The sequence below is a fragment of the Hyla sarda genome, chromosome 1 (genome assembly GCF_029499605.1).
Source record: "Hyla sarda isolate aHylSar1 chromosome 1, aHylSar1.hap1, whole genome shotgun sequence".
Taxonomy (NCBI): domain Eukaryota; kingdom Metazoa; phylum Chordata; class Amphibia; order Anura; family Hylidae; genus Hyla; species Hyla sarda.
Window position 1 is genome coordinate 533829247 of NC_079189.1, and position 12397 is coordinate 533841643.

Genomic DNA, 12397 nt, shown 5'->3' on the forward strand with positions numbered 1-12397 from the left:
TTTTGTTAACACATGCAAACAATTAATCCATTTTATCAGGGTACAGTGTGGACTTTACTTTGCAGTTCCTTCTTGTTCTGGTGCAGTATATGTATGTACGTATATGTATGTATGTATATACTATATGTATATAAACCACTAACAAACAAAGGGAAACACTTGTATGCATCACTACTCCCATAAGCGATAATAAATGGATAAAACCCAAGTGGTTCTTTTGATGATAGATTCTCATTACGACATCAGGAAGCTTAGGATGCATACAAGAGATTTCTGATTAGCTAAAGATTAACAGAGTTCATTATGTTGTCTGTAATTGGGCTTTGTATGGAATAATGTTAAACTCCAATGTCCTTCATATTAACTATAACAGTAACCATAATTTACTGGAGTGTATAAAGAAAGGAGCGAAGCACATTATAATTACTGGAATGTGATGGCAAATATCAAAATAAATGTGCAGTCTTATACTGCATTTTCTTAGTACATTTCCAGCAAAACAGAGCAGACTTTATGGCCAACATTTATCATTATCTTTAGACTGTTTTTTGTGTTCAGAAAAGGCGCAAAAAAGGCGCAAGCAGGGTTTATTTGCACTTTTTGGGCCTTTTGGTTTACACATTTCTGCTGATTTTGAGTTGCAATCCACTGATTTTGGCAATACACATGATATGGAAGGGCTTTATGAACTGCACATTTTTGTGAAAAGGTGCAAAAAAGGCGCAAAGAGAGAAATTTCAGGAAATGTGACCATTTAATACATTTGTTGCGCCTACACGTTACCAGCACACAAAAAAAAGTGTAGAAAAATGCTTCACTTACACTACAATGATAAATGCCGGCATATGTGTGTAAGCATGCATAAAGTGTATTGGAAAGTTGTGAAGCTTTAGAGTGATTAAGAGTCTATTCAATCTTCCAGTACCCTGCGCACATTTAATGCGCAGGATTTGAAGCTGCAGATTTGAAGTCGTGTTCAGTCATTTTGTTTACACTGAACTCTGCAGCTTCAAATCTTGCGGATGCAGGATGCTTTACGTGTGAATACACCCTAATAGTAGGGTCACACGTGCCATATTTTGCTGCATATTTGCTGCTGCGTATTTTCCTACTTATTGAAGTCAATGGGTAGCAAAACACGCAGCTGATTTTGGTACCCCTTAACTTAAATCAATAGAAAAATATGCAGCAGCAAATACGCTGCAAAATACAGCACTTGTAGGGGGGCCGGACAGACCCAGGGAGAAGTTTGGTGGGGGGCTATACAGAAACAGACGTAGTATTGATATAATCTGAAAATACATCATGGCCTATACACAATCTCATAAAATATAAGCGTATTCCAACTTCGTTTTAATTTTTCTGTACTGCGAGTTGTTATGTAAGCGAGGGCTCATGTTTATCCTGAATCATTCTCTATGTATTTAAACTACAAAATATTTTCGGGATGCCTTAAAGGGGTTATCCACATAAGGTGATTTTAGTACGTACCTGGCAGACAGTAATGGACATGCTTAGGAAGGATCTGCCCTTGTCTTGGGGCTAAATGGCTATGTTGTGAGATTACCATAACACTGTGGCTAGCTTTTGATAACTGCTATTTCCTGTTTGAGTCTTCTTTTTTTGCCTACAAATCCCACAATTCCATTTTTCTCCCTCCCACACATCAGACACCCCACCCATTGAAACATAAATGAGCTGCATCCATTCAAAAGACCTGTGGTTTTCAATCAGTGTGGCTACAGCTGTTGCATTAGTTGCAGATTGATCTCTCTCCCACCAAGCGATCGCTCCACCCATTGAAGCAGACAGGTGCCCTGTCAGCTGACTAGTGAGTCAGGTCTCGGCCGCATTGCAAACTGGGAAAGATCTGAGACAACAGTAATTTTGTATGCTGTTAAAAATAAATATTGGGATGAAAATCACAGAATAATTGTGAGAAAACCGTCACACACAGGTACAGACACTATATTATGAACTACACTAACTTTACAGCCCCTGTAGCATAGTCAAATAAAAAAAATCCTGGAATATCCCTTTAATTGAAAAGAAAAAACTCAGAAATAGGCCCGCAGCTGTGTTTTTATGTTACTGTGTGCATCCAGTTACGTATCATTACATAGTCATTTTGCATGGATTATTCCAGTATGTTTTATACACAACATAATATAAACAGTAAATATAACATAAAAAATCAGCAGGATATGGTAGAAAGCCTCATTGGTATTAATATTGTATTTCTATAAAATTGTCACAAAATCTGCTTTACAATTCTCCCTTACAGTGATGTCTGTTTCTTACATTCTTCACAAGTGGCTATGTAGATTTTGAGGCAGCATTTTTGTGCTATAGTGTATCTAATGTTATAAAAATATTAGGAATGTTATGGACATATTCATGTACTATAATGTCTGTCACAACAGGGAAGAGATAGCTGTAGCTTTGTTGGAGAATCTGGCAGCTGGGACCATGAAAATGTTTAGGAAAGGGGTCTTTTATTTCATGTTGTATGGAGTAATGGCTGAGCACTTCACATGGTCTATTTCCATACAAATCTATGAGTGATAATGAAACAACCATGTAAGATTGTCCACTATATAGACTTGTATATAGTGGGCCATCCCTAGACCACTTTAGAGTCTATTCACACACACATTTGGGAGTTGTGGATTTTAAAAAGCAATCAAAAGTAATAAAAATTGCCTTGTAAAATCTGCAGTTGCAGATATGCAATTCCGGATTTTACAAATATAAATTTGGAGCAGATCCTGTGTGGGGAAATACACTCTAAAATACAAATACTCCCCCAGAATATGAAAGAAATGTAGAAGTATCTAGAAGGGGTGGACATTAGTTTACTGACTGAACTTCAGGTTGAGCGCAACACATTATGCAAATAGTGCCTTCGTAAAAAAAATGAAGGACAAAAATTGTACGGAAACAGTTATCACCTCGAGGGAAGTAAAAAAGGCTTTGTTCACGCTATAGAATCTCCAGACGGAATTCCAATTGGATTCTGCCAAAGGAATGACCAAGTTAATTCTTTTAGCTGTAGAATTTCAGGGGCAGAATATCCACAGTGAGGACTGTGCAGCGTATTCCCATTAACAGCAATCAATTGACAAGCAGAATTTCTGAGCGTGGTGTGAACCTAGCCTAAAGATTTTTTTTTAAGCAGAGACAGGCTCGGCATCTTGTAATTGTAATAATAATTCCCCTAAAAATATATTCTATAATAAAACATATTTCACTAGACTTTATGGCAACAGGATATGGGTGATATGGTGGACACAAATATTAATTATTATAAGTTTTTCAGTGTCCGGGGCATACATTGCACACAAGTAGATGTTAATTGGTGTACAAAAAAGGCATAGAGGAAAATTTACACATAGGAGCATCAGGAGACATTTTGAAGACAGAGCAGGAGATGCATTTGGCAAAATCATATTATCTCCAGCAATTTACTAAAAAAACAAAACACCCCAGAGAGTCTTGTTGTTTTAAAATCTTGTCTTCCTTATAAATTAATTTAAATTTGAAAATAAAAATTGAAAATTTGAAAATAATTGTTTATCATAAACAGTATATTGTTATATAATACAATTATTTAAAAACGATTGTTATTATATACCGTAATTGCACTGCACATAAGTGTTCTTAAAGTATTGAAGGCATTTGCTGGAAGTGTATGAAGGTTTCTACAATACTGAAATTGTTTTCTCTTGTTTATATTGCAGATGCATACTTCAAATTTGGTGTAATACATCAACTGTGTAATAGAATAGGCACCTAATCTATCACCCACAGAAGTCTGCAGCCATTTGTGGAATATTAAGTGATCCTACACAATGGAAGATAACTACAGAGACAGGACTTCACTAGTGAAAGGTGCAAAAGACATAGCTAGGGAAGCAAAGAGACACACAGCCAAAACTGCACATAAACCAAGAGAAGTAGAGCATGATGGATATGTTCACAGAGTCCAAGATCACTTCCCAGATGAAGAGGAGTACTATACGCATGGCAATTACAATGAAGAAGGCAACGATGATGAAGGCTCCAGTGAAGCAACAGAAGGACATGATGACGATGATGAAATATATGATGGGGAGTATCAAGGAATTCCTGGTCAAGGAAAAGATGGCATGGTGGCTCTAGGGCAGCCCATTCCTGATGAGTACAAGGCTCGCCATGAGCTAGAGAGTGAACGGAAAGCTGACGAAGAAGAGTTGGCACAGCAATATGAACTCATTATTCAAGAATGTGGGCATGGCCGCTTTCAGTGGACCCTCTTCTTTGTGCTTGGCATGGCTTTAATGGCTGACGGAGTTGAGGTGTTCGTAGTTGGATTTGTGCTGCCCAGTGCAGAAACCGATATGTGTATACCAGATTCTGGCTCAGGCTGGCTCGGTAAGTATCGCTTACAGTATGTTGTTTTTGGTTCAAATCACAAAAATGTTTTCAATGCGTTCTTGAATAACTTCAAAAAGATAACTTTCATGACATCTGCTTTAATTTTCTATAATCAACTTTGGGGAAGGAAGGCATACCCATGGGTAGGGGCAATTGAGGTAAATTGAGTTGGACATTCTGCAGGTTTTGTATATATTCTTTTGAGTGTACTTGTGTTTATCTAAAAATTTGGCAAAAAAGCATTTTACAGCAATTTATTTTATAATCATCACAGCAAAAAATAATTCTTATACTTTCTAGGCTTATAGTATGTTTATCTCTTTATTGCATGCTTAGGTGTAAACTTTTGCAACCTTTTTTTACATTTATATACCATAAATATATAGCCTTACATTTCTATACATTTTCTTGTTTTTCCTGTTAAATCTTTTCTTGTAGAACAAATAAAGTTTTGGAATTTAGTTTGAATCCATGCAGGCTTAAAAAAAATGGATATAGTAAACGTATGAAAACAATTTGGACACCCCTTTTTATTCCATGGTTTCCCCCCCCCCCTACATTGTACATGCATATGGAAGACATGAAAACTATCAAATAACACATTAAGTGACATTAAGTAGTTAACGAAAAATCTTAAATATGTTTTATATTTTGGATTGTTTTACAGTAGCATCCTTTTTCTTTGATGGCAGATTTGGACAGTGCCACATCCAGGGTAAGGGGCAGTGCAGCTCTGTTGCTAGCCCAAACCACTGTCCCTACCTACATAGACGATCCTTACACATTGGCCCTCCAACTGGGCGACAGTCCCTGCACTGGACTAAGTGCAGGGGAGTTAAAAATGTTCAGGCAATCCAAGTCAGTAAAGGTTGGGAAATAGGTACCAAAACAGCAAATAAAGGGTTAACCAGAAACAAGCCAGGAGTCATAAACCTAGGGGACAGCAAAAATACAGATAGTTGGGAAAAGGAATAGTCAGGTCACATGCAAGGGCCAGGTAAAACTGATCAGATCACAGTGCTAGTGAAGGGTGAAGGCCACAAAAATGAACTTGTGTAGACAGTGTATAAAAAAAAAAGTAAATTAACAACTCACTAAAAACCTAATGTGAATGGTGGTACCATATATAATCATTATTGTGTTAGATTACATCGTCCATTCAGTTGTACTGTCTCTGGGTTAGCAAATATAGTGAAGATTTCTGCCTAAAGGAAACATACAATAACATGAAATTCAAACATATTCAGCTCTAATGTACATATGTGCTGAAATGTGATGGGAGAAATGTTCAGTAATGAAGTGATTTATTTCACCCATTTACTGTCACTCACTGTCTGATACCACAGAGCTATTTGGATAATACATGTTGACAATCCATCAGCTATGTATTAATAAGCTGATATATTTGCATACAATCATTTACTAAAGCAATTCATGTGGCACATAAACCTTGTCTTTTCTCCTGCCATCTCATTCCGAAATAATGGTTTTAATATATTAATTTCTAATTCTTATCAGTACTGGCAAATAATTGTATGTCATTTTAAACACTTGGTGATTTAATTCTATATAATATAAAATAATAATAATAATTAGAATAATAATGTGTTTGACAAATATACTGTATGCTATAACTTCCATAAGTTACCAGAGGTTATATTGTATTGAACTAGAATCCAGACAGTATACCATAACAGTCATTTCCAACATTATTACTATAGTGTCGAATCCCACCTAGATCCCCTGTGGGGTCAGTTGGTTGCCTTTTGCCTTGTTTTGTAAATAGTTTAGACTTTTGTAAATAGTTTATACCTCAGCAGAGAAAAAAAGAAAGTTAGGGTTCGTCTTGAGCAGTGTTTCCAAACCAGGGTGCATATAAATCTTACAAAACTACAGCCCCCAGCTTGCTTGGACAGCCTTGGGTGGTTAGTTAGCCTTTATTCCAGGATTCCTTGGTGCTATCCTAGCCTTGGCAAACCATGTCCTGGAGAATATTCTTTCTCATACCTTCAGAGACCTAGTTCAAGAAAAGAAGGTTGAGCAAAGAAGTTATACAGCCTGTGGGGAGAAGGTGGACAATAATTTCACTCTCGGACATTTCAGAGCTTGAAGGGATATTCCAGGAAAAAAAAATTTTTTTATATGTATTAACTGGCTCCAGAAAGTTAAACAGATTTTTAAATTACTTCTATAAAAAAAATCTTAATCCTTCCAATAATTATCAGCTGCTGAAGTTGAGTTGTTCTTTTCTGTTTGGCAACAGTGCTCTCTACTGACATCTCTACTTGTCTTGAGTACTGCACAGAGTAGAAGAGGTTTGCTATGGGGATTTGCTTCTACTCTAGACAGTTCCAGAGACAGGCGTCATCAGAGAGCACTTAGACAAAAAATGAACAACTCAACTTCAGCAACTCATAAGTACTGAACGGATTAAGATTTTTTTTTAAATAGAATTTAATAATCTTGTACAAAGTGTGTAACCAATCCTCAAGGATTCTACCCAAATGGGTGTGCATGTAGCTTGAAGAAGTGCCCGCTCAGCACGAAACCGTGCAGTCCTACCCGCACCCCCTGCCTCCTTTGTTGCCCGCCCTTGCCTGTATGTGTTATCCGTCTTACCTCCTGGAATAAAGGAACTGTATTTGCTGCAGAAACGGTGAGTTGTCGAGTCTCTTTTGCTCCTTTATCACATTGATTGTACTTCTATACTCGAAGCACCACCTGACTCTGTACCGGTGACGGCCGGCAGCTACGCCTGCATTCTTCCAGTCACCGCTTGTTCACACACAGTAGTGCCAGACACTGCTTTTTTGTTTTCACCCCAACAAATAAGTCTACTACATGATTCTGAGATAGAGGAAGAGGTTTTCTGGGATCTGCGCCCCTTTGATAGGCTCTATCTGGTGTCGCAACTGCATTCTTTTGCTTGCGGTAGAGTTGCAATGGAATTAACACAACGTATGGGCAGGAGTGGGGATATTTCTGTATAAAAGCAGACCCTTTATTCTTATTAGAAAGAATGTTCCAAAATGTTAACATTCATTTTTAAACTTCTTGTAAATGTAAAATGCCTATATTTAGGTGGCATTTAAAAAAAATAAACGTGTACAATGTAATTTATACAAAAATACTGTTTTCACTATTTCTTTTTTATAATCCCCCTACTTGATTTCATGTGCTGGCTACACATGATCCATATCAGTCAGAAAGCATAAAAAGAATTTTGAAGTATTGTTCAATTAAAGTGACTTTAAAAACTGTCCTTTTACCATTATAAATGATATTTGTTCCATGGCAAATGCACAAGTTTGCTGGTAAATGTCTCACTCTTTCATTTAGACAATCTATATTCTCCAGACATCTGTCCAATTTTTCATTGATGCACTTCAGCAGGAATAGGCACTAGAGAAAAGATTACGGCGGCGGTGCTTCATCACTGGCAAGCAGGTGTCCCTTGTCAGATCAGCTTCCCGTCTTTTCCCGCAGGTCAGATGTGTCAGCTTAGCTTGCGTTCTGTGAGCCAAGCAGAGACAGACAGGTACATGATTCAGCTGGGACTTATCATAACCCCTTTCAGGATTTTATACCATAGCTTTGCACACATGCTGATTCTGCAGCATTACCTTCTTCTGCTGCAGAATAGTAATGGCATATCAATATCATAGGTAAAGCAAGCCAAGGGATGGCAAAAGATTTCCTTTAACTATTTTTAGTGCTGTTGATTCATTTTTTTTTCAATAAAGTTTTTATTAATTTTCAAGTGTGAACAAACAATGAAGTTCAAACTACAAACAGAGTAAGATCTAGTACAAGCTGAAGTTATTGATAGATAGCCACCTATGCATTGTAGGACGATGTCTATACGTCGGGGAATTATCGTATATAGGTCAATCATAACAAACCAGGGAGAAGACAGAGTAGATAGGGGAAAGAATTAAAGACATCAAGATAGGCAAGGGGGGAGGGGGGGAGAGGGAGGGAAGGATTGTTAGGTAAGGGAGGAGGGGGGGGGTGAGGGGAGGGGAGGGATGTTAATGGCCGGGTTGGTGTGCAATCCATGGAGCCCAAATAGTAAGAAATTTATCATGAGTTCTACTAATTCTGTGTGACATCTCCTCAAACCTACAAAGCTGCTGGACCTTCGCTCTCCATTCGTCTAGGGAGGGTGGTGTGGGACAAAGCCACTTCAAGGGTATTAGAGACTTGGCTGCCGCTAGAAAGTGAGTCAATAGGTGATCTCTGTGTGGGCGGTAGGAATCTGACGGTATACCCAGGAGAACCATCTCCGGTTGCAGCTTGAGCGAGGAGTGCAAAATAGTATTGATCTCTCGCTCAATCCCCAACCAATACTGGCTAATGGCTGCACACGACCACCAAATATGAGTATGGGTATCCTTGTGTGTCTAGCATCTCCAGCACAGGTTGGAGGGGGCAAGGCCATGAAGGTGCTCTGTGCCATCTTGGGTTCAGGGGTTCTGTGCCATCTTGACAGCAGTTTGTAGTGCATTTCCCTAAGTCTGATACACCTAGAGAAGCCTTGAGAGTGAGTGAGGATATACTCGGATTCCAAAGCCAAAAGAGAGATATTCAACTCCCTCTCCCATGAAATCAGATAAATTGGTTTAGAAGCTGGAGATATTCCAGTTAGCACTTTCTTGCTATAGGACAGCCTGGATGGTCGCGAAGAGGGAGTAGTCAGAGAGACCTCGAAATTAGTGGGCTCCCTGAGACTCCCCACGATCTGCAGAAATCGCGAGCAACAATGTTTTAAGTGATCTAAGTGGAGGAAGGAAAGATGAAACGCGGGCAAAAGTGCTCTAAACTCATCGGCCGTCGGAACCCTCCCTTCCGAGAAGAGTTGTTTGACTGTGTAAGAGTTCAGTTTCTCCCACAGGGAGGCGTGTGTTGAGTGCTCACAGCTTCCAATCAGCGGTATCAGACCAGCTGGAAGAATAGGGGAGATAGAGGGAGAAAGAGTTGGAGCCAGGGAATGCCACACAGAGAAATTATCGAAAAAGAGGAGGGAGTCATTTGAATGAGAGAATCGACGACGCCCTGCGATCCACAATGATTCAACTAGGTCCCCCCGGCATACCCAGCGGGCCCACCTCCACTCAGAAGCAAGGTGTGAGTCAGGGGAAGCAGAAAGGTGTGGTTGAGAAAGTATCCAACGTCTAAGTTGAATAGCCCTGTATATGGATGAGATGTCTGGAGCCCCTATCCCTTCCCTAGCTGGTGATTTCGATAAAAGAGAGTGTGCTATTCTTGGCCGTTTCCACAGGTAGGAGGAAAATAATCTCCTGATTGCAGAGAAGAATGTCTGGGGGAGAGCAATCGGGAGCATTTGAAGTTTATAGGCTATTTTGAGAACTACATATGTCTGAAGAACATTTCTCCGACCCATCCATGAGATCAGGGGAAGATCGTAGTCTTTTTGGAGAAGTTGTATGTCTGTCAATAGTGGTTTAAAGTTTGCATCATACAGTTTAGCTAGAGTTGGGGTTATGTGGACACCTAAGTACTTCAGGGAGGAGGATGCCCATGGAAATGGGGAGAGTAATCTAAGTTCATTGACTCTGGAGTGTGAAAGGGTAATGTGCAGGAGTTCTGACTTGGATATATTGACTTTGAAATTTGATACCCATCCAAATTCTGTGAATAACGACACCAGGCAGGGGAGGCCCTCCTAGGGGGTCTGACAAGAGAAAAAGCAGATTGTCTGCGAATGCCAAGGTTTTGAGTTCACCATCAGGTGTGAGCATTGCCTTTATCTTCCCATGCTGTCTTATTTTTTGTAGAAGAGACTCCATGACCAAGATAAACAAAGTGGGTGACAGAGGGCATCCCTGCCTGGTGCCGTTGGTGATGTGAAAGGGGGGGGGGGGGAGATCGTATCGTTGACTAATAGGGAAGCATAAGGGCTAGAGTATAGGGAAAATATAGCGTTAATAAAGGACGGCAGGAAGCCAAGTAGCTGGAGAGTCCCTTTCATGAACGACCAACTCACTCTGACAAAGGCCTTTTCGGCATCTACGCCGAGAACGACCAGGGGATGTTTCTTTTTATGTGCTTGTTGTATCGAAGCTAAAAGTTTAAAGGTGTTGGATCTACCCTCTCGCCAAGGGACAAAGCCGGACTGTTCCGGAGCAATCAAATGTGGGAGGAATTTTTCAATCCGCATAGAGAGGAGTTTTGCCCAAATTTTCAAATCTATATTGAGGAGCGAAATGGGCATGTAACTCCCACACTCGCTTGGGTCCTTGCCTTCTTTAGCGATTAATATTATATGGGCCTCCTGTTTTTGTTTCGGCAAAGATCCTCCACGTAAAAGGGAATTACATCTCTCAGTGAGGTGAGGGAGCAATGTGTCAATGCATTTCGTATAGTAGATCAGAGACGGACCGTCAAGTCCTGGGCTCCTCCGGGGGGAAGGAAAATATCACTTTCCTAACTTCCTCGGGGGTGACTGGTTCCAAGAGGGCCGAAACCATTGAGGGATCTAGGGTAGGAAGGTTCAAGTCAGACAGAAAGTGAGCTTGAGCGTCAGACAGGGATCGATCAGCCGTGTCTTCCTGGGGAGGACTGGGGTTATATAGGGATTCATAAAAGCATTGGAAGGTTTTCGCTATGTGGGGAGTTGAGGTGTGTGATGGGCCCCCTCTTTCCCTAATTTCGTGTATGTGTTGCTTGGCCCTTGCTTTCTTAATGAGGGTTGACATCAGGCGGCCTCCCTTATCCCCATGGGCGTATAGCTTGTGTCTATGATGGAGGTATGCTCTGGAGGATCGTTCAAGCAAGTGGTTAAGCAATAGCTCCCATAGTGACTTGAGTTCATTCAGAGTGGCTTCTAGAAGGACTCTCTCCAAAGCAGAAATGTCATGGAGCAGCTGGTCCGTCTTTATCCTATAATCTTTGTTTAGTTTAGAGCCCCACGAAATTAGAATGCCTCGAATATAGGCCTTGTGGGCCTCCCACACCATAGGTGGGGGAGGACCAGAGGCAGCATTAGTAGCAAAATACTGCTGTAGGTGTTGTAAGACATCAGGGAAGGCTAAAGAGTGATCAAGGATTCTCTCATTCAGCCTCCAAGTGGAGGTAGGAGAGGTAGTGTTAGCAAAAGAGAGAGTTAGGAGAATAGGAGCATGGTCTGATATTGTGATCGTGTCAATACCTGTAGACGTGATAGACTGCAGGAGGGAAGCGTGGATAAGCAGGTAGTCTAGCCGTTGATACGTCGTGTGAGTGGTCGAGAAGTAGGAGTAGTCTTTGACAGAAGGATTCCGAGTTCTCCAGGTATCTAGAAGGACAAGTCACTTAGTTTAGTAAGCAATCTAGCAAGCAATTTTTGTGAGATCTGAGACACACCAGTATCCAAGAATCCAAGCATGGGTTCAGAACTGCGTTAAGGTCCGACCCCAGAACAATTGGACCCTCCGCATATGATTTAAGATCTGATAAAGTTTGGAGCATAAATGGGAGCATAAATGTTAGCCAGTGTGTATTTGGTTTGGTAAAGCTGGATGCGAAGAAAGAGCACTCTACCTTCCGAGTCAGTGTGCTGATGCAACACCCTGACCGGTAGGGACTTCTGAATCACTATGGACACTCCCTTTGACGCCGAGGTCCCATGACAAGAATGATACCATTGGTTATAGTGATTATTAGGTAGCTTAGGGAGCTTGTCTTTCTTTAGATGAGTCTCGTGAAGAAAAGCAATAGATGCTTTTAACCTTCTAAGCTGGTCTACAATGTGGTGGCGTTTTTCAGGGGAGTTTAAGCCTCTGACGTTGTATGAGATGAAAGTAACCTCCATTTCGTGTGGTCAGGGATATGGGGGGGGGGTCGAAGAGGAAAAGAGGGGGTAACGGAGGGATAAGAGGAGGGTTAGAAGGATGGAAGACAAGAGAGGGCGGGGAGGAGAAACCAAAAGGTTAGAGAGTGTGAAAGGAAAGTCAGAGAGAGGGAGGCCTTACCAAGTGAG

General features: G+C 40.6%; 1 protein-coding gene across 1 annotated transcript in view; it reads left to right on the top strand.

The window, feature by feature from the left end:
• SV2C (synaptic vesicle glycoprotein 2C) overlaps positions 1-12397 on the top strand; it is a 203917-nt gene that overhangs the window by 34318 nt on the left and 157202 nt on the right. The window contains exon 2 of the mRNA XM_056540338.1: positions 3741-4413. Coding sequence (XP_056396313.1) covers positions 3852-4413 — 562 coding nt within the window. The 5' untranslated portion in view covers positions 3741-3851. The remainder of the gene's footprint in view (positions 1-3740; positions 4414-12397) is intronic.